This window comes from Liolophura sinensis, chromosome 7 (genome assembly GCF_032854445.1).
Source record: "Liolophura sinensis isolate JHLJ2023 chromosome 7, CUHK_Ljap_v2, whole genome shotgun sequence".
Classification (NCBI taxonomy): domain Eukaryota; kingdom Metazoa; phylum Mollusca; class Polyplacophora; order Chitonida; family Chitonidae; genus Liolophura; species Liolophura sinensis.
Genome location: NC_088301.1, coordinates 25,821,392 through 25,844,233, shown reverse-complemented (window position 1 = coordinate 25,844,233; position 22,842 = coordinate 25,821,392). Strand labels below are relative to the sequence as shown.

At 38.8% G+C, this 22,842-nt stretch overlaps 2 protein-coding genes across 4 annotated transcripts in view; one reads left to right on the top strand and one right to left on the bottom strand.

Annotated features, from left to right (window-relative positions):
- LOC135470221 (general transcription factor 3C polypeptide 3-like) overlaps positions 1-4,546 on the top strand; it is a 47,894-nt gene extending 43,348 nt beyond the window's left edge. The window contains exon 28 of the mRNA XM_064749037.1: positions 2,661-4,546. The gene's annotated coding sequence lies outside the window, so the exon portion shown is untranslated. The remainder of the gene's footprint in view (positions 1-2,660) is intronic.
- A 4,546-nt stretch (positions 4,547-9,092) lies between these two features.
- Positions 9,093-22,768, bottom strand: LOC135470141 (protein DEK-like). 3 transcript variants are annotated; one of them, XM_064748914.1, is made up of 13 exons: positions 22,703-22,747; positions 21,653-21,750; positions 20,301-20,535; positions 19,688-19,846; positions 17,860-17,936; positions 16,950-17,044; positions 15,274-15,419; positions 14,627-14,850; positions 13,892-14,096; positions 13,325-13,395; positions 12,421-12,504; positions 10,973-11,041; positions 9,093-10,576 (listed from the first exon to the last, which is right to left on the bottom strand). In XM_064748914.1, the coding sequence occupies exons 2-13, from the start codon at positions 21,674-21,676 to the stop codon at positions 10,565-10,567; spliced, it is 1,401 nt and encodes a 466-aa protein (XP_064604984.1). In that variant the 5' UTR covers positions 21,677-21,750; positions 22,703-22,747; the 3' UTR covers positions 9,093-10,564. The 3 variants fall into 3 exon arrangements, with proteins under 3 accessions (XP_064604984.1, XP_064604982.1, XP_064604983.1); XM_064748912.1 differs by lacking the exon at positions 21,653-21,750 and having other exon boundaries at positions 22,703-22,768; XM_064748913.1 differs by lacking the exon at positions 21,653-21,750 and having other exon boundaries at positions 13,325-13,392; positions 22,703-22,768.
- Positions 22,769-22,842: the final 74 nt, after the last annotated feature.

The window sequence follows — 22,842 nt, the reverse complement described above, 5'->3', positions numbered from 1 at the left end:
TAGCTAACAACAGGCATACTGCATGGGGATAACTGTGTGTCACGGATACAGTACAGTAGCAGCTACCAGGTGAATAATGTATTAAAAAATACATGGGCCCCAAATTAACTCCTTCGAAATAGCTCCAGCTACACATTGTCGTCGAAGTTTTTTCAGACTTTTGAAAGCACACCTTGACATCATGTATAGGAAACACACGTCGTCATTGCTTTCGGTCTGGTCCATTTCAGTAAAAGTAGGGCTTTAAAAAAAAATAAAAGTACAAAAATCACAGTGAGATTTGACACAAGTGAGATATTGAAAGGAAATCAGCTACATGAACATTCAGTTCACGGTTGGTACCTACATGATTTCATGGTTCTATTTCAGCCTTTGCCTCAGTATAGTCCAGGTAGACTCCTGTCTTCTGATTAATTAATTTTCATTAACTTTCTCTTCGTTCTTAATTAATGCTACATTCCTTTTGATGTTTGAAATGGAGAAAGAGATTTTCTATGAATGAGAAGAAATAGGTAATCCTGTCTTCAAACTAATTAGCTAATCACATGGCTTTTTGTTTTTTGTACCATTCTCTGGCTCATATGTCCACTGATGGGGACAATTTTTATACCAGCAGGAAATGACACTCCTCATGACTCACTTTGACATTGATTTTCGTTTTATGACCTGACAAACATTGGCAGTTCAGTCAGGAATAAGCAGACTAGTTATTGTGACTTAAGAACGGCTTCTATGAATAAATTTGCGGGAGGGAACCGGAGGTGCAAGATATTCATGACGGCTTGACGGTGTGATAACATGTAGAGGGGTTGATCAATAAGCTTAAAAATTTGCAAGAGTAGTAGTGCCTGGCAAACGGGGATGAAGGACGGAGAGTGTTTTGTGAGACTGTAGGTCATAACGAAAGAAGAACAAGGCAAGTGATTGATGCTGAAATTCTGGCGGTGAACAGGTGATTTTTTTTTTGGTCTCTATTAATTATGATGGGGAAAGTGTGTGTGTGTGTGTGTGTGTATGTCAGGATAAATTGCTTTGTTTAACCCCAGATCTGGGTTTAATGCAGTCACTTGTTGCAAAGCAGTTAATTCTTCAGGAAAACTCAGTGTTTGCAAAAGGTTTGCCTTCAATTAGTATTTTGACTGGCGAATTGGTTAGAGTGACATTAGTAAAGGTGGAATACCAGTCGCTAGCTGCAGCTGACCTTTACAGCTTTAGAGAGAGCCTTACTAATAAAATGGTTTGGCCAGGGGCTGTCCAATGGAAGCAACACTTCCTGATGGCTTCATCTTAGTAAAGGACAATCCCCACAGAAGTGCCCATGGGCCAGCAAGCCCATAATGGTTTGGTCACCTTTGTTTTTATTGGACATTTGTGGCGAATCACCGTTCTCTATCTGTTGTGTACTCCGATACTTCCTCCATTCCAGCACTGTCAACATTGTGAGAAAGGTTTCGGAGATAAGAGATGTTAGATTAGAGTTTGAAGGCAATGAACATGGTAGTAAAAGGATATGTAGAGCATTGACACTATGGGTATGTTCTGCTGGACAAGGCAATAGGGTACCGTGTTTCAAGCTCAGTAAGGGAAGATGCTGTATTTTGTCCATGACCAAGTTTATGATTTTGACTAAGACTTCTGTTTATTTAAGAAAGGTGGGTTTTTTTTAAAAGGTAGGATATCTATGTTTATTTATTTATGCACTTCTTTAGGTAAATTTTTATGCTAAGTACAGTGTTTGCCTGATATATATATATATATTTTGATTGGAAAACTGTTTACAACTGAGGCCCTTCATGCTTTGGTTGCAAAATTATTGTATTAAGCTCTGCAGAGGTATATCTTTTGTGAAGGCTAAAAACAGGAATATGCGTTTTGGTGGCAAAGTTTGTAAATTGCTAGACTAGATTTGTGTATGTTTTGGTCATAACACTGTGCATTCCCAGTTCTGGAAGGATATAGACACATGTGTTGTCTAGCTTCCTCTCCCACCGTACATGGGAAGGTCTGCCAGCAACATGCAACGGTCATGGGTTTTCGTCGGGTTCTGTCTGGTTTCCTCCCACCATGATGCTGGCCGCAGTCATATAAGTGAAATATTCTTGAGTACGGCTTAAAACACCTCTCAAATAAATAAATAAATAAATGTATGTGTTGACGACAAGAGCTCAAAATTACAAACTCTGCCAAGGTGTATTGTGTATAGGTATACGCTTACATGCTCTATTTTGTACTACTTGCTGACATCACCTCTCGGATGCACAGGCAGGTGCAAGACTGGAGGTGTTAAACACGTCATTATTGTCACATTTGTTGTGTCACCTTGGGAACACGTCATCATTGTCACATTTGTTTTGCCACCATGGGAAGCTCGTTGGGGATGGAGAGTTGCATGTATTGATTTACATCTCCCCATTTCTGCATGTGTAAATGTGTACGGCATAGTCTTCAGATATCAGACCAAATAAGTAAAATAAAATAATATGAAAGAATAGAGGCTAAAACCAGGGCATTCAGTGGTCACATGTAACCATTGAAATTCAAACCCTATATCAGTTTACCCTCTCCCCCCTCCCCCCCCCCAAAAAAAATTCTTTTATTTAGCTCTGTTGAAGACTCTTTTAAATATCACTTTAACCTTTAAATCTTGCCTTCTGTTTTAGAATTTGGACCACATTTCTTGCTGCCTCCTTGGAGAAGACAGTGAAGAATCAGGTGGCGCTGGGATCCGTCAGGTGTTATTGGGATCTTCATTGTGCTCTGAGGGATCCTCCAGGTGACAGAGGGATCCCCCAGGAGACGGAATCACCAGATTAAGCTCCAGATGACGTGCAAGGGTTGACTTTCTCCTCACTTGTCACCTTTAGGTCTCTCAGCAGAACGTGTTTGGCTGTGGACAGAGGGGAACCAGATCTTAACAAACTGTAAGATGTACGCGGATTGTTGTCGCAAGTCGCAAATTTAGGAGAATTTTGTGATTCCAGTTAGCTACACACTGTGAGAAAGGCAGAAACTGGCAGATGATCCATAAGTGATCGATAAAGACCGTGTAATGTGGCAGTTGTGGCAAGGGAGTGTAAAGACGAACTAGAGGGTACAAATGTATGAAAAGTCAAAACTGTAAATATTGCAGCATTTGACAATATGTATTTTGAATGACAACTTGAAAAACAGTATGAACCAATACCTATAGCAGCAGGAGTGCTACATGTGTAATTGTTCAGGTTTGGGTTTTCAGGCTTGACGCAGTAGTGGTAATGAAACCATCATTATTATAGTATTGTAACAGTCATTAAGGTGGTGAATCAGCGAGTGCTACAAATCTACTCTGCAAATAGTAGCATTACAATCATTAAGGTGGTGAATCAGCGAGTGCTACAAATCTACTCTGCAAATAGTAGCATTACAGTCATTAAGGTGGTGAATCAGCGAGTGCTACAAATCTACTCTGCAAATAGTAGCATTACAATCATTAAGGTGGTGAATCAGCGAGTGCTACAAATCTACTCTGCAAATAGTAGCATTACAATCATTAAGGTAGCCATACCAGTGAATGGTAAACAGATCTACTCAGGAGATAGTACTGTAGCAATCATTAAAGTAGCGGTAACAATCATTAAGGTGGCCATTAATGAATGCAATTAAGTAATCATTAAGGTTTAGGAGCAGTTTTGTAATGCTTACAATGGACTGCGTCAGCATGCCGACCATGTGCAATAACAGCTTGACCGTGTCAGGCCAAGCCAATATCACGGCAATCCCCTTACAGACCAATGTCTCTGACCACACCAATGCTCTCCTCTACATTGTCTGCGTCATCATGTTCTATGCTTTTAGCATCGTAGTGCTGATGGTCAAGTATGTGAGACGCGAACAAGAAGAAGCTGATCAGAGGAATTTCTTCAACGAGTTCATCAAGAGAGACGCTTTCCATACACCTCAGTTTCAGAACAAACTCTTAATGCAGAAGTTGTTTTCAGATCGCTGCGTGCGACACCTGGGTGAGCACAAAGAAGACGAGAAAGGCTCGGTGTTTGACGATGAGGACAGCGAAACAAGGCATTCGTCTGTGGAAATGACACTTGCTATTGTTTAAATATGAACATTTCAAATTTTTTTTTTCTGAAAAGAAATTAATAAAACGTTATGAAAAAATCGTAAGTGGTTCTGTAAGGTGGGTGAAACAGTGAGAATTAAGCAGATTGTGGAAGCTGTGGTACAGGACAGTCAGCTGGATGCCAGGTAATGTAAGATAATAAGAGGTTTTGTGAGACTTACGTCCACAGTCATTGAATTGTGGATGCAACCCAACTCCCCTATCGTGTATCAGTTGTTTCTTGTGTACTTATCGAAAAAAAATGTCAGGCACTACCTCACATCGTGCTTTACATAGATGTCTTTTCCCAAAGCTGAGTATCTGGTGTATCATAATTGAGAGTTGAACGTCCTTAGTTCATGGAATTACATTAAAGCTGAGGAAAGTAATTTGCTGCTGTATGTTGGTGTCCATGTCCATTCATGAAGTATGGTCTCAAAAAGAAAAAGAGAAAGAGAGTATTTTGTTTAAATGTCCCAAGCATTTGTACAATAATCATTTGTTCATCATATTGCGTCTATTTCTCCGGCCGTACGTGGGAAGGTCTGACAGCAACGTGCAGATGGTTGTGGGTGTCCCCCCCGAGCTCTGCCCGGTTTCCACCCGCCATAATATTGGCCACCGTCGTATAAGTGAAATATTCTTGAGTACGGCGTAAAACGCCAATCAAATAAATAAATGAATAAATAAATATTGCATCTATTCCATAATGGCCCAGTTCTGTGTTACTCTGCAGGAGAGTTATTTTGTTCTGCTGTTTTGTGTGAAAAGATGGACAATTTAGAAAGTACATTTTCTGCTTATGAGGGGTTTCCTTTTGTAAAGCAAGAGGGCCCAAACAGTAATGCATTGTTCATTGGGCCATTAATCAAACCTGAGACGAGTGTGTAACAGTGGTGTAGGGTACTGTTATCATTAATCTGTGAGTGTGTGAGAGAATGATGAAAGTGTAAGAGATGTGAAGAATTCAGTAAACTGTCTATTAATCAAAGTGGAATTTGGTGTATTTTTTCTTCTCTGTTTTAGTTCACAAGCGAAAAACCTTCTACTCTTGAAATGCCTATTATAAAACTATACCTGTTATTTCAAAAGTACATATATTTAAAGTTCTGATGCTTTAAACACAATGGGGTTATGATTACACTGGATCAAGAATGACCTTCTCTGCTATCATTGTTTTTGTGCCCTGGTAGCAATCCCAATGGTGCATCTTTGTGTGGTGTTACAAGAAGCTCACTAGTGACCTATGACCCACCCTTAATATTCATAAAGGGGCCTGTGTAGCTCAGTTGGTTAACAAGCTAGCGCAGCGTAATGACCCAGAAGCAGCTCACCAATGCGGTCGCTGTGAGTTCAAATCCAGCTCATGCTGGTTTCCTCTTTGACCGTACGTGAGGTCTCCCAGCAGAGGATGGTCGTTGTTTTCCCCCAGGCTGTGCATGGTTTCCTCCCACCATAATGCTGGCTGCTGTCATATGAGTGAAATATTCTTGAGTACGGCGTAAAATACCAATCAAATAAATTCATTAATTCATTAAAATATTCATTATTCATTATATTCATATTCTATAAAAGTTTGCCATTGTATAAACTTGCCAAAGGTCTGAGATTTACTTCGTCTGTAATATACAGGCCATAAAATTCTTGAGTATGTCACAAAACAAAAGTAAAAAAAAAAAAAAAATCAAATACTGGATAAAGCGCTCTTCGTAACCATTGGTGCTGCAGTTGGTCCAACATAGTTTTGTAGTATCTCATCATGACTAATTACCAGACTGGCAATGTTATTGTTTTGAAGTGAGAATGACATATTCAGCATGTAAAACAATCTCTGCAATCAAGATGTGCAGATGGTCATGGGTTTCTATCGGTTTCCTCCCACCATAATGCTGGCCGCTGTTGTGTAAGTGAATTATTTTTGGGTACAGCATAAAACCCCAAACAAATAAAATTATTCATGATGCCTTCCTGCTGTACATTAGAAATCATTATGCAAATTGGAAACAGTTAGGGTAATTATTTTCAAGGACTGTGTTGTTGTCTTTTGAACTTTTTATCCATTCCAAGGCAATGTGATACAATACGGGACACAATGCAATGTGATACAACACAAGGCAATGTGATACAATATGGGACACAAGGCATTGTGATACAATACTGGACACAAGGCATTGTGATACAATACTGGACACAAGGCAATGTGATACAATACGGGACACAAGGCAATGTGATACAATACAGGCAACACTATTCCACCTCATTAAGGAGCTGAACACTCAACCTCAGTAGTTACAGGCTAATGCAGTGCACTCCAGTGAAGAGAGAGGACTCACTTGGAGTGCCCTTCCAAAACAACCACTCATCAGGGGCTTGGAGCAAGATTAAAAAGGTTCTGTTCGAAGCTGAAGCTAAACTGGACGTTAAGGCCCACTAACCCTATCCTGGCTGGTAAAAAGCGTGTAGCTGGTGTACTGTTCTTACCCTCCTCCCATGTGGTCTCCCTGTGTCTATCAAGGTTGACGCCGTCGTATAAGGGAAATATTCTAGAGTACGGCGTAAAACACCAATCAAATAAATAAATATTATAAGGTTGAGGAATTAGGAATAGTGAAAAATTCATGACCACGGTGTTAAACACTGAACAATCTCCTCAAGCAGACTGCTATAGCCTTTGTTCTACTGGCCTGATAGAGTGGAATTGCCCGCCGTGAAGCAAGTCTGCAACATTCAAGATGAACACTGTGATAGTTCACAGCAGGGACCTCTTTCACAAAAACTTTGTAAATCCAGCATTTTTTTTTTTTTTCTGCGTAAAATCATGGCCCAAATTGTGGTGTTCAGCCCAAAATTATTTATGAAACACAATACTGTGAAAATAGCCCATAGTGCTTAGCTCTCGCACTTCATGTAAAATGAATTTGAACTTATCTTGTTTTACCCAGTAACACAGCCAGAGTCTATCCTGAATGGATGACCTATGGTACAGCAATATGCAAGATAGCCGTTTCACACTTTTAGTTGCCTTGAAAAAGTAGTTAACAGAGTATGAAGGACTGTTAAAGGAAAAAATAACACAAAACTGAAATGAGCCTCAGGAGAAAGATGAATGAAACCTGTCTCAAGATGCTTACACTAATTCTATTAGATTTTTCTTTCTCACTAAATTAAAGGAGAAGAAATTTTAAATATCAATCAAATACCATTGAAAAGAGTATGCATTTCTTCGCAGGCGCATGCCATAAAAAAAAATTCTGTGTAGTTAAAGTTGATAGTCAGCACCAAAATCTGCTCTGGGCGACTCCATTTTGCCTAAGAACGTCCTGAAGTCTTGTGTGTTAGGAGAGAATTGCCGTCTGAAAACGCCAGAGTGCACTTCGTACATTTGCTGGTGGAACTCTTCTTCCCAGAAGGTAGTGAACAGTACAGTTCATTTTCCACTTGATGATCGGGAAACCAGAATGTTGGATGCAGGTCCCGAGTTTCCATGAACAAGCCGGCAGTTTTAATGACTCTCATTGGCTGAGAGGCAACAGACCCCCAGCATAAATTGTAGGCTGTTGGAGGATGCAATGAACTTAGCGATTTATGCCAGCTTTGCCGTTTTCAGGCTTTACGTGTACAAGGAAAAATCACAAATGATGCAGCAAGAACCACCAGATAGAAAGAAATGTGCTCTTTTCAGCCTGTGGAGTCATGTTTTTAAAGTTTTCTTCTCCTTTAAATACAAATGTTTGGATTGTAATGTGTTCTTTGTAGCCTATATTCATAATGTATGTCGTCAAAGGTGTCAACTTTTTTGCTTTAATGTTCTGGCCTTGCATAATATTCTTGCGACCTGTAATCATGTAATGTGTCGGAGTGAAAGAATGCTAATTCGACGTTTAATGTCTACATAAGGACCAAAGAAAACAAGGTGAAGATATTTTCTGTGAAAAAAAAAAAATTTCACATACAAATTTTAATGGCCTTTCAGCTGATACCTACTTTGTTTTTAAACTTCACCTTTAAGGCAGTGTTACGTCAAGTTTGTTAGAGATCTTTCACCTTCCACCAATTGCACACACATCTGTATATATTGTAACAATGTCAGTTATTTGCCAAAGGCAGAAGGTTGACTCTGGTTTCCTTTTCTTGAAATATTCTTGATTATGGCATTTAACCTCAATCAAGTGAATGAACTTTCCCAAATTAATCATGAGCAATCAACCTCTTGACAACTTTTCCCCCAAGATGTGAAAACATTTGTCTACCTCTTGGGGCTGGACATAATATGGAAGCAGATGGGGAGCGTTACCCACCTTAGAGTGAGTGAGTGAGTGCTTGGGGTTTAACGTTGTACTCAACAATTTTTCAGTCATATGACGACGAAGGAATCATTAGGGTGCATGTACGTGTAATGTGCCTCCTTGTTGCAGGACGGATTTCCACCGCTCCTTTATTTAGTGCTGCTTCACTGAGACAACTTACCGAAGGCAAGTAAGCCGCCCCGCCCAAGCCATTATACTGATACAGGTCAACCAGTCGTTGCACTATCCCCTTCATGCTGAACGCCAAGCGAGGAAGTTACAACTTCCTCTATTAAACCCACCTTAGAGAAATTTGTCCAATCTCTATTCACAACTATACTGAAACGGCACTATTTGTAATCTACCTTTCTTTTGCATATGAAAGAGCAACTTTTAGTGCAATTTATGCATATTTTTTAATTTGATTTTGGAGACTAAACTATATTGGTTTGAGTTGGCCAATTTCAATCTATAAAGAATAATCAGAATATGTTTGAATAAACACCTTACAAACATGTGAAAAGGTTGATTTATTTATTTGATGGGTGTTTTACGCCATATTCAAGAATATTTCACTTAAACGACAGCGGCCGAAAACGCTTAATAAATTGCAGCAGAAAATGTTTTTACACACCTTGGATCAGACTTACTAAGACACAAATGTTCCCTAATGAGTAAAGGAATAAAACAATGTTAAACAAATATTAGTTTGGTTTGATTTTATTCACCATACGGTGACTAAAGTAACAAGTCATAAGCAGGTTGTAACTGTACATGCAACTTTCACCCTTTTAAACTCACGAGCTTTCAAAATGGGAGTCAACCTATGCAATATCATAGACAAATGACGACATTTGATCAACCAGTTTCAATGACCCAGGTCATAAAAGGTAGTCTAGGCCATACTTAAAAAAAAACAAAAAAACAGAATGTGTCTTCCTTTATGGTGCTATAATCCACGCGTACAATCTCACCACAAGACTGCACAGGAAAAAAAAAGAAAGTGTGCACAACTTTGGACTGATTAACAATTTACTGAATTATTTGCCTGAATTACATTAACAAGTCCATAACCACAGACTAAATACATAATCTGTGGGGGGAGATAGCTGTATTTGACCCTTACATAGGTCATGTTAGACTATTTACTCTTATGCATGGCCCCTAATTATCTCCCCTGTTTGAAGAATTAATATGATAATCTTAAACCAGGTCATGATTTCGACTAGCTTGATTGTTGCAAAACCTAATGTTTTAGGTTAATAGTAATTGTTTAAAAGCTTAAAACTTTGATTTAATAATTGTAAAATGTCTCCGTCGGCCACCGATACTATTACTTTGGCCTGCGATTAATTAGAACAGCTACAGAGTACAGCCCACATGAACAAATCTGAAAATCCATTGCTGACAAGTTTGCTTTATAGTTGAACAAAACTGGCCAAGGTCCTAGGGAAACAACAGCAGCTAAAGTCAATGAATTCGTCTTGACGCCTGGCAACAGAAAGCACTACTGACCTTTATTTCACAATGTTTGCGAGGGGCTGATTGACTTGTGCGAAATGATATCAAAGCAAGTAATACAACCTGCTTTGAAAACAAGTTGAACGAGGAGGATCTTTCATTCTCATCCGATTTGTAAGAATTTCAGAGCGTGTACAAAGTTACAAAATAATGGTGGCTGTGCTTCTTACTGCTTTATAAATGACAAGGCTGTTTGTGATAAAAACAATAAATATACAATTCTGGTAGTATTATTATTCTGGTAAATAATACCATAAAAGTGATGCGAGCTAGGCAGAGGAGCCCTATGTACAAAAATTTTATCATTTCTTTGCTTTCCACAAGCAAACCACATGTTCCTAAAAACAAATCAAGAGAAAAGTGGTGATAAAACTTGACGCGATATGAAAGATGAAATGGTAAAACATGACAAGTGTCCCACAAAAATGAAACAATGATGCCGATGCAATAATATTATGACCCAATCGATGACTATATGCTTAAAACTCTACTCTATACAAATGTCTTAACAAGATTTAAAACTGCGCGTTGATTTCATCCCATTCTGCTGGTGCTATTAAGGGGAGACAATCCAACCACCAAACAGGAGAACTTGGTGCTGGCTTGTAGCACATGACCATGAGAAAAACGGGGGTTCTGATGGGGACACTTCAGCTGCCACACTTCATGAAATCAACTGGAACAGACAAAAACAGCAATAGTGAAGCAAGTTCTCTGAATTTTTCAGAGTTTTAATCAGGTGCTTCACGAAGTCCAAGATTCACATTTCAACAACCTCTGAATGGAACAAAACTTTAATACCTCATATACTATTTCATTGCAATTGATTTTTATTTTTTGATTAACCATATTCCAACAAAACTTGAATTTTTCACTTTTAATAGGACGCCTGTTTGGTTTATGAGCATGAGATACCAGAGGGAACCATCACCTCTTGCCAAGGTATATGACAAATTTTCCAACTTGCAGGAACAGCCACACCAGAGAGAACAGGATCTGTAATCTCATTGGCTGATTGAATGAGACAAAAAAAAAGAAAAAAAAAAGTTTTGTACAATGAACAATAACTTACCTGTTTGACGGTGTTTTTAATGAATGTTTTTCTATCTGACAAGTCAAAATCTGGATAGGTTTCGTACACCTGTGAACAGAAAGTTTATACTTTTAATTAATACAGAAACCAATGAAGGTAAAACAAACCATAATTACTGAAAAAAACAAAACAAACAGTTTCCCTTCCTGTTTTTTAACACCGGACACATTTATATATAAAAAGATGCTCATACATAAATTCGGGCTTACACGCTTCAAAAGGGACTTAAATCTTGGTGATGAACAACATCTGATGCACATGATGACCCAATGACAAGCTTTCTGCTGAAATCTCTTCTTCAGGCAGTATAAAGAAATAAACCACCACCTTCTTGCAGGTCCCTGACAAACTCCTGATTTGTTTTATTTATTTATGTATTTATCTGACTGGTGTTTTATGCCTTACTCAAGAATATTTCACTTATACGACAGCGCCCAGCAAATATGGTGGGAGGAAACCGGGAAGATCCTGATTTGTAAAAACAGCCAAACCAGAAGGGTTCCTAGTGTCATAATGTACAGAAGGTTTATTGTTACTTTTGTTCACTACTGGTATTGTAAAACCTATTTTCACTTCTCATGGGTTACCAGATTTGCTTCCCTCCCTGCCGGTATCATGAAGCGATCTTAGACAAAAATTAGGTCAAAATTTCAAATCACTTTAAAATTGTTATTTAAGTAACAAGATTATTTTACTGCATAAATTCTGGTTAAGTAATTGTTATCTAAAATAACAGAAAGAAAGAAACAAAGTTTAATGATTGACATTTTGACTGGAGTCTAATATGGCTTCGCTATCTCAGACTTGGTGCCCGAAGCACCTGCAACAACACACAGATATAAGACTAACTGGACACTGCCTTACAGTGATGTTGATCAGTTTGAAATGTCATGGTGATTAACACAAAACAAATTCTAGTCTTTCAATTCAATCTTTTGAAAAAGTCAGCTGTGTGTGTATTCTTTTGTTTCCTTGGCATTTCACAGGACATTCCGCACCGACAGATCTGAAGTGTTGCCTCAATGAAAGACCACACCAAAGACACCCGACATAACTCTTACACTGACCATGGTTTGTTCTATACCTCCTGCTTAAAACCAAGCAAAAAATGTCCCATAGTTTGTATATGGTTCAAAGGTCTGTACAAGTTCTCTCTGTGCCAGTTAGAGAGGTGGAGCAGCTTTGAAAGTGAAGTCATACTATTGATTTACAAGGCTTCTGGTTTTGGTATATTTGGTGAGAGGCTATCCTTGACTGATTCTTGCCTACGAACTCACAATTCTCACACACGTTAAGAAACAAATGGGCTTAAAGTTATAACCTGCTTTGCGATTGAACACAGGCCTCCTACTTTTCAGGAGGCAAAAACCACATCATTATTGCAGGGCAAATGTGCACGACAATGTCAAACAGAGTTAAAACTTTACCTGCTTTAAAACAGTTTTCATTGTAACCTCTTCAAGGTTTGCTCCTTCCAAAATTTTCTTGATACACTCCTTCACGTCCTCATCCTGTACAAAGAAAGCATATTGCTTTTGTTTAAAGTTAAAGACAGCACCTGACTAATGTTATGTCAACTGAAAGACTAGCATTCAAAGTATCTTAAACCTGCATTAAACATTTTTTAAGATTTTTTTCAACCCAGAAAAGTTTAGTGAAACTTCGTCTTGACACAGCTTCAGCGAGTTTCCATTATTGACAGCAAGGTGACGTCACGTTTGCTCTAGCTCTCTTACATCAAAGTTATTTTCCTATTATCGTCAAAGCAATAGCCTATAGCAGATAAAAGTTGTGGACTTTGGCGATGAAGGTCCAAGTCATAAACAGCTTTCCTGGAAATTGGACATACTGGACGGATATTTCTTTCACTGCTTGCGCTGTTGATTCAGTAAGAATCCTACTTCTGATTGAAATATGTTTTAGCCAGGTGCTGTCTTGTCCTTCAATACAAAGTTACAATAAATCATATTGACATTGTCATGGCTGATACAGAAGGAAAAAAAAAAAAAACTAAATACACACCAAAAAAAATGTCCATAGACTAATACCTGAATCATGTTTCTCTTAAGATAATTTAAGCAATTGTAACTTTCCATATTCTTTTAAACAACTTCTCCAATATCAAGAAAAAAATTCATAATATGAAACTTCAGACATCTGGTTATCAAAAACAGAAAGTTGTCCCGGAAGTCATCAGCTCCAGAACACTGACTCTATTACATTCCATTCGGCTACTCATATTTCAGTTCAGATCTCATCCTACAGATGTATGCTGTTAGTTAACCAGTGATTTTTCTCCCTTTAACTGATCAAATCAGTATGTGTACTTACTGATGGAGGCTCACTTGACTGTTTCTTTGACAAAGGTTCATCGTCTTCTGAACTGTCATCTTCCACGTCTACTGCAAAACAAAGTGAAAGCAGGATCTGTACTAAGCACATGTATCCTCGCGCAAGAACGCAGGAAAGACAGTCAACTTCACAGTAACCATTCTGCTCTAGATGAAGCTGATCCACCTCTGCTAACTGAGGTCACAGATTCGATTCCAGCTACTGCTAGTCCTGCTAAACTAACAAAGTTTTCAAGTGGCCTATGGCGCGGTTTATTCCACCTTTAAACCAGACCAACAATACACAGATGAAAAAAGTTAAGAATTAATAAATAAACCAAAATAACCACCATCTGGTACAAGACAGCTCAGTTTTCTAGCTGAAAATGTGCAATAAAAGAATTAATAAAACGAGGGGTAAACCCAAAGTGAACTTTCTCTTGCCTATCTTCACATCACAAGAAGCACACTCTTTGGTCGTACAGCGTAAAACACCAAATAAATAAATAAATAAATAATACATAAACAAAAAGCACACTTTTCACAAAGATAAATGCATCTGACCAACCTTTCGAAACCTTAGGTTTCTTCGGTGATGCTGCCTTTTTCTCCTTCTTTTCAACTTTCTCCTTGACTTTCTTTTCAGGCTTCTCTTTGACTTTCTTCTCCACTTTTTCTTTCACTTTCTTTTCTGGTTTCTCTTTCTTTGTCTCTTTGACCACCTTCTCTTTTTTGGGCCTCTTCTCTGTCTTCTGTTTCTTCTTCTTGGGAGCCTTCAGAAGATGAGTATAACAAATGCATTGACCATTTTTCAATTTCTCTGTTTTTGATGCCAAAAGGTTACATTTCAGGCCAAACTTTCCAAATACTTGCAAACATAGTACTATTTAAACGCCTGTAATATGTCCCATTTTCCTTAACAAGTTTCAGTCTTTGAGGTTCTGCACATATTTTTTTGAAAAACTCATCTGCAGAATTAGCCACAGTATTTCAAAACAAATCCAGGTGATGAAAATGTAAATTGGCCCCCTCCCAACGAAATAAATGGTAAGTTTACTCCTCTTCAAACTTCTAGTTAAAATATACTACTAAGATTTGTTTCTGATCACACAGTCCTGGTGTCACTTTGTCTGGTACAAAAATTGATACACCTGGTGTGTATGTTTCTGCCTTAACACTTACTACCTCATTCACACTAACGCCATACTTTCCGTCTTTCTTGCATGATACATAAAGTCTTGACTCGACAGTATAAACATGTAATAGCTTACTACAAACAAAATCTTTTCAGTCTTGCCCCTACCTCTTCCTCTTCCTCACTCTCCTCGCTTGCTTCTTCATCGTCTTTAGCAGGAGCATCGCCTTTCTCATCCGGCTCTGACCCTTCCTCTTCCTCATCTGGGCTCAGGTCAAGCTCAGAGTCGGACAACTCCACTTCTGCCTTTTTCTCTGCTGCCTTCCCTTTTTTACCAGAACTCTTTCGCTTCCGTTTCACGCCCTTCTTATTATCGGCTTTCCCTGAACTCTCTGTTACATGCAAAAATTAATGAATAAATGTTATAAAATGCATAGCTGCACCGAGTGCAGAAAACCAGGCAGAGTAGTGGATGAATTGTTGTTCTATGCCATTTTCACTTATATGATCAGCGGAGGATGCCCAAGTGTCTAGGGTGAACCACCCACCTTGTCGTGATGAAATATTCAACTTTGTCTTTCCACAAGTCAAGATCTTGTTTTACTTTTTACCAACCTCAAAATTCATTCTTTTTGTTTCACAAATCACAATGTACCTGGGTATAATGTCCAAATGTTTCAATATTTCGCAGAAACATCCCCTAAAATAGTTCCAGTTAGAAAAAATCGGTAAGAAAGGTACAGAAAAACAAAAACGAACAATTCTGCACATAAATGGAATTTTTCGATAAGTCAGTAATGAATATGAGGACTTACTTCTCTTTTTCGGGACAGGTACTTCCTTGCCAGAACTCTTAGGGTGGAGAAGGAAATCCATGATTCTGTTCACTACATCATCCTTATGCCCACTTCTCTCTACATCTATCACCTCACAGATAAATTTCAGTACTGGCATGTTTAATCTAGGAAAGAAGAACACCAAAAAAGCATTTTACAAACTACCGTGCAAAGTGCCCAAACACCATTCGTAGGCCTCTCCTTAAAAAGGCTGCAGCTGGCGGTTTATGTACACCTGTTTTTGGTTGTACCGCCGAGTGTAATGGACAAAGTTTCAACCGATCAATATTTTAATGTACCCTTATCGTTACTGACAACTCATAGTTTGACAAATGCTGGTCTTAATTAGTTAATTCCTGAAGTAATTCCTGCTAGCCCTACTTGTATTTGTGTGTACACATATTGCTGCTCCCTTCTGTCGTTCCCGTTGCTAGACTGTACAATAATATAACATTTGTGCTGATTTGCTGAACGACAGTGCGACGAACCAATCAGGGAACACAACACATACTGGCAACGCTATTCCTTGACTCCCATCGTAGTTGTAAGTGTTTAGAATATGAAGCGAACTTCATGCCAAATGCTTTTAAAAGAAGCAGGAGCCAACAACCAATCAATTAATCTAACAAGCACAATGACTCCGAAGACAGTTCAAACAGCTCAGATGGTGACACTTAACACTATGTGAATTGACAGAGATGTCTAGTAACCTTTAAGGTCTGCCAAAATAGGATTTGGTTCAAAATAATGTTTTGCTGTATACCTTAACATGAAGATGACATCAAGACTGTCCTATATCAAAACATGCCTTATGCCAACTACTTTATGATAATACTAACTAAACACAAATCATTTCATATAAAAAGTAGAACTCAGGATTAGCCCTCTAACTCTATGGCAATCCATGGTTATCAGTTACAGCTGGGAAAAAAAAAATATGAACACCTATACTAAGAACACATACAACAGTAGTGGGAACTTAATCTGAATAAAAGAATCCGTTATATATCAGAAGGTCCTGCCATGTTCAGTAAATATCCAGATGTCGGTACAGCCAGCTAGGCCTAATGCTTGCACCCATGCAGGACGAGGACGAGCAGGACTGTTAAAACAGTACGCATCAATGAACATCGCCCCTGACTGAGGGCCAAACTAAAAGAAACATCGGCCCTTTGAACTCGGAACAGAGCTGATACTCTCTGGTTGTTTATCTGGCGTTTTTGTTTGTATTTTCTCAGTGTCACACTGTTTAATACCAAAGGTACGGGAGAGCTCCTAGGTTTTGTGACGTTGCCCTAGATAGCTAAAATGGTGTCACCAAATACGTGGCTGGGTACCGACGATTGTTTGCTATTTATTTTGTTGACAAGCGGTGTAGAATTTTAAAATATTTTTGGAACATTTCTGGAATACTACTTTATAAATTAATTCTGATTTAGTGGCTGACTTTAAGCATAAGAGTACTTTCTTACAGGTAACAACATCCTCCCTCCCTCCCCGTAATCAATTAACTGTTATTCTACAGGTATTTATTCAACCTTGTATGTGATTTATACAAGGTTCTGACAATTAATCTGCATGCCTATACTGTGAAGGACAAAGACGTTTCTTTGAAGGAACTAAATGTAAGCTTGGAATTCAACAGTAACACTTACTTCACCAATATGGCTATCTTCTTATCGTGTTCCTTATCTCCTTTTGAAAATGGAAAACCACAAAACTGACGAATGTTTTTCTTCACCATACCTGGCTGAAAACAAAATAGCAATAATACAACAGGCATAATGTGATCCACATCCAAAACTTTGTGGTGGAATGGTTCAAAAGCCATTTTTCACTTAATCTGAAGATATTACAAACAATAGATGGCTATATTCATCAAGACCTTTTAACCTCTGAGTAGTTTAACACTGACAATTAATTAATTACATTTTAATTCAGTTTTGCCACAGCATTTTCACAATTTCCAGGTAGTATTCATGTATTTATTTGATTGTTGTTTGAAGCCATACTGAAGGATTTCTCCATTACACCATGCCAGTTTTATTGATTTATTTATTTGATTGGTGTTTTACGCCGTACTCAAGAATATTTCACTTACACGACGGCGACCAGCATTATGGTGGGAGGAAACCGGGCAAAGCCCAGGGGAAACCCACCACCACCCGCAGGTATCTGGCAGACCTTCCCCGGTACGGCTGGAGAGGAAGCCAGCATGAGCTAGACTTGAACTCACAGCGACCACATTGGTGAGAGGCTTCTGGGTCATTACGCTGCAGACTGAGCCACGGAGGCCCCAGTGCCAGTTTTATGGGTTGAGGAAACTGCAATGCCTTGGGGTAAAGTCGCTGACAAACTTTTCCTGTGTGACACAGACCATAGTAATGGAAGTGTTTGTAGGAATTACACCCACCAGCACTGTCAACCGCTTAAGGTGACTGAAGCCCCATGAACTGAGAGCTGCAGACCAGGACTGACCCCACACACTGTGCGTCTGAGCAACTGACAGACATGCACTGTGACCACCCAGTCAAGGTCATCTCCTCACATAGCATTATAACTTACTGTTGAAACTCTCCCAAATAAAATTCTGTGTAAAACTTTCAAATCTTCTCCTCTGCTCTTCTGTAACTGATGTTCAACTAAGGAAGAAAATACAGAAAAATTACGTACTGACACTTCATGAATGTCATAAACAAGTTCACACTTCAATGAGCAATCGGTTTATGTTCCGACCACTAGCAGTTCATGTTTCCCTCAGTTTTAATCAGAATGAATTTAGTACATGTACAACAGGTGCACATAGCAAAGGTATAACAGAATTTAACCCCATGTGAATCCTCACTTGCAAAACACAAGTAGAAGATGTAAAACTATGATTAAAACGATGCCTACAAACATGTGTTTGCCATAGCACAGCAGTGCTCCAGACAAATATATTTTTGTGGCAGTATTTATTTATTTAATTGGTGTTTTACGCTGTACTCCAGAATATTTCACTTATACTACGTCAGCCAGCATTAAGGTGGTTTGTGGCAGCACAGTACTTCTCCAAATTTTAGAAGAGGAGTACTGGCTTATATCTTAGGAGTACTGTCTAATCAGAGAAACCTGTCAGTCTATTCTTTATCAGCATTGTCCTCATGATTTTGATCCCCATTAAGTGGGAAAGTCCTAGGAAAATTTAATGGGTCCTGAATAAAATGTTTTTTCTGTTCTTTTTTTCTTCTTCTTTGGACAAATTGTAGAGCTAACCTTGTGTTACATGTTAATAAACATTTGAATATGTAATGTTTCAAACTATGACGATATGCAACAAAGCTTACTAGCCACGGAATGTTTGGGACTGAGCTATAGTGCTGCTTACTACTATGACATTGTTGGTTATGGACAATTAATGGATGTCTATGGTCAGATAATGTACAAGTCAAACGGGAAGTATTAGACCTGGCACTATTTTACCCATACAGACTTATCTCCCATATTCACCTCGCACGTGATTCTGCCTATCAACATGAAATAACATGTAGATGTGCTTTATGAAACTCATGCCTATCTTAATTTTTCTAGGCGTACTTGTTGCTTCTATTTTTTTAGTTATATGGGTATTGGGCTTTTTTACAGGTGTAAATTACACCCCTTATCAGGACACTGCTGCAGCTACAAATATCCAGGTGATTTTGGTGTAATTTCAAAAGATTCTCTGTCCACTTTCGCCCATATTTTGTAAACATGAATACTTAATTCAGTGTTGATCAAGTTCCTCGAGATAAAATTATCATCGTACAGATTGGTTTTATCTAGGTACAAAACAACTTACAAACAAACGGCTGGAAATTTCCACATGTGTACCCGTCGATGACATGATTACTGCCGGCAAAAGGCAAACGTAATGAAACTGGCCTCAAATGTATGCCCTTATAGCCTTCATATGTATTGTAATTCTTCAACCCTTTCACATGTTTGCAAGGTGTTTATATAGACATATTCTGAAGACATTATTTTCGTGTAGACTGATAAAATTATACTTTTTGTGAAGGCCTGAAATTGGCCAATCCAACCAATGTGGTTTTGTCTCCAAAATCAAATTATAGATGTGCATAAACTGCTTTGAAATTTGCTCTTTCACGTGAGAAAAGCTTGAGGAATTAGGTTACTTCCCCATATACCAAGATGGCATCTTTCACCAGAGAAAGTTTAGGACTTGCTTCGATTTATTTATTTATTATTTATTTATTTGATTGGTGTTTTATGCCGTACTCAAGAATATTTCACTTATAGCACAGCAGCCAGCATCATGGTGGGTGGAAGCCAGGGGAAACCTATGACCATCTGCAGGTTGCTGCCAGACCTTCCCATGTATGGCCGGAGAGGAAGCCAGCATGAGACTTACTTCGAGGACAATCGCCCAATTTCATGCCTGTTCCCTCCGGTACTTCCACTTTTTTCTTTTGTAAATTAGGTGTGATAGCGCCAGTCATTTCAAGCCTCTCTACTTTTCTCTTCTCTCGTTTACCAGATTCAATAATAACGGGTCTTTCCAGTAATCCAACTGTAAAGAAAACAAAACCGGTTATCTCAGAAGTAAAACAGAGAACATTTAATGAACTTATTTATATACAGAATTTGGAAATGAACAATAAAATAATGATTCTATGTGTATGACAAATAAACCGAAGAAACCAAAAAAAAAAACAAAGAAGAAACCAAAGCTTGAGGTAAACAACTGCCTTTCACCAGTTATCAGACAAAACTTCTCACTTCAGAGCTGTTTGTCCAGATACCTTTCAAACAATCAGTTAACACATTTTTAAGATCAACGGAATTCCCCAAAATAAGATAAAATGTGCAACTTTATCATGGTCGAAATTTTAGGTCATTTACAGCCTGTTATCTTTGTTAAAGGGCCTCAGGGAAGATCAACACTGATCGAGCTGTACATATTCACTGAACTGTTATATTCACCCTCTGCAGGACATAAATTTTATTATTATCACTGATCTTACGTCTTTCTTCGTCATCCTCAACATATTCATGTAACTGTTTCTTCTTTGGTATTTTCTTGATTGTGGTCTTCTTTGCGGGGGAATCTGCCGTGTCACTGGTCTCCTTATCTGTGATAGGTTCTGCCTCATTCTCTGTTGTATCCGTGGCCGCCTCCTCCTCTTTAGATTCAGTGGAGACGTCTGCTGGTTTGTCCTCCACAGGCTTCTTCTCCTCCTCTCCCTCCTCCATAGGTACCTGATCAACAAACACTCAGGCTCAGGGCTTATGCATATTAGGTATAACCTCACCAACCTTCCAAAAAAAGAAAAAAAAAAAAAAAAAAAAAAAATAGCCAAAGCCCTACCGTTTAAGTTTGAATTTTCCCTGCTGTACCAACAGTAATGGGCAAGAATGAGTTTGGCCTCCATGTCTTCCACTCTATTAGTTTTTTTAGTATTTAAACCAAAACTCCTGAGGATTCAAGTTTCCAACCAACAAGCATTCTTCAGATTGGGGATGAAAACTATTTAACGTACAAAAACTACATGTACAAAAAATGCTAGTTTCAGAGGCTTTTTCTTTACTATAATACTGATTTAGTTGATTGTTGTTTAACGACATTCTCAAGAATTTTCCTTGTATAAAAATTTCATTTATACATGTACAAGCAAGTTTTCATTTCAACACACCAGTGTGGTGAGCTGACATAACTGCAATGGTTTTGATTTCGTTATTTATTTGATTGGTGTTTTACGCCTTACTCAAGAATATTTCACTTATGCGACAGCAGCCAGCATTATGGTGGGCAGGAACCTGGCAGAGCCCGAGGGAAACCCATAACCATCCGCAGGTTGCTGGCAGGCCTTCCCACGTACAGCCGGAGAGGACGCCAGCATGAGTTGGACATAAATTCACAGCGACTGCATTGGTTAGAGACTTCTGGGTCATTACGCTGTGCTAACCAACTGAGCCACAGAGCCCCCATTTTGATTTTGTGCTAAATATACCCAAGACTTTGTGACTGCAGGAACCGAGTTTAGCAAACAGAACTGTAAGCATATATATGTGTGACACTTGATTGAGAACAGAGAAGCCTGCAGTGAGCGTATGTGTCAAGATAGCCTGTATTTGTTACCCAAGGATCTTGGCTGTGATCTTTTAATATTGGGTTAGGCATAGATCACAGCCGAGGAGTCTTCCAGAAACTCCACGCAACAACAATCTGTGCAAAATGACCCAATACCTGCATCAATCGGGCCAAACTCCAATAAATTATGTTCACCAAGACATTCTCTGTTCCTCTGCCAGTTTTTTCCATATTCCACAGCCTTTATGACCACTAAATCCAAGATAATTCATAGTTGTGACTTACGCTCACATGTTGTGTTGACATCATGATCTAATGAATCGGGTTGTTCCTCCCCACGCATGCGTGGTTGACCTTTCATGACATCATTATATCTTGATCAGCTGTCAGTTTTGAAAGATAGAAAGCCATTACTCTGCAGAGGCACAAATTCGCAACTGACTGGAGACTATGCAGTACAATGACGGACCACCCGGATTAAGCGAACTGTCAAATTAAGTTTGCAGTGAAAAAGGGGAGCTATCTTCAGCATTCGTTTCATTCAATTTCACGGAAAGGTCAACTGCTGCTACGCATGCGCGCCTTGGTGACCGAGATTTTAAAAACATGGCAGCATGTGTCAACCTGCTAAATATGAGCCTATTTTGATTTTGGCTAAAATTTACAGGAGAATGGTGATATAAAAGCAAATAGCAATTGTGGCATAATGTGAAAAAATATTTCAGCTTTCAGAATTGCCATGCTTTACGTGTACACAGGGCGAATCTAACGTGCATGCATCAGAATTAAACGAGGGGGTAGCTCTTTGTAAGATTATGCTGGAATCGGTTCCACATAGCTCTCAGACAAAGAGTGACCAGTGGTCCCCACATATCAGTATACATAGGCCACCCTCAGACCAAGGTCTTCGGCTATGTATTTGCAAACAACGCTGCCCAATAGAGTTATCTTTAGGTCAGCTCAAGCTGTTCCTATCCACAGTGGCAGAGCTGAAACCCTTGTATTTAGCATTAAAGCCAATGTTAACTAGCATTTCAGTACTTCAAAAAACAGCAAATGGTCTAGATCATTAGATGCAAGAGAACAGAAACGTCCGAAGCATTTTAATTCGGCAATGTGTTAGTAATCAACATAAGACAAAGTATTAACACTGCACGTACAATGATCGTACTCCAGTTACGTGTAAATCAAAGTGTTACGTTAAGTGTTCTGGCAACAAAGATAAATTATGTAGGTCATGGCACGCTACTATGGCAGTGGTTCGCAATCAAATGGACATAATCAAAACAAAATAAATTCTTCGGTACAAATAGCGAATGATCTAAATGAGACTACCTGCTCCTTTTGAGGGCTTTCGCTTGTATCCCCGTCCGACATCGTGTTGCACTGCTTCAAAATGAATCAAAATGGCGGCAAAATTTGTTTGTAAGGAAATTTGACCAATCAAAAGCGTCCTTTCAAATATTGGCAACATG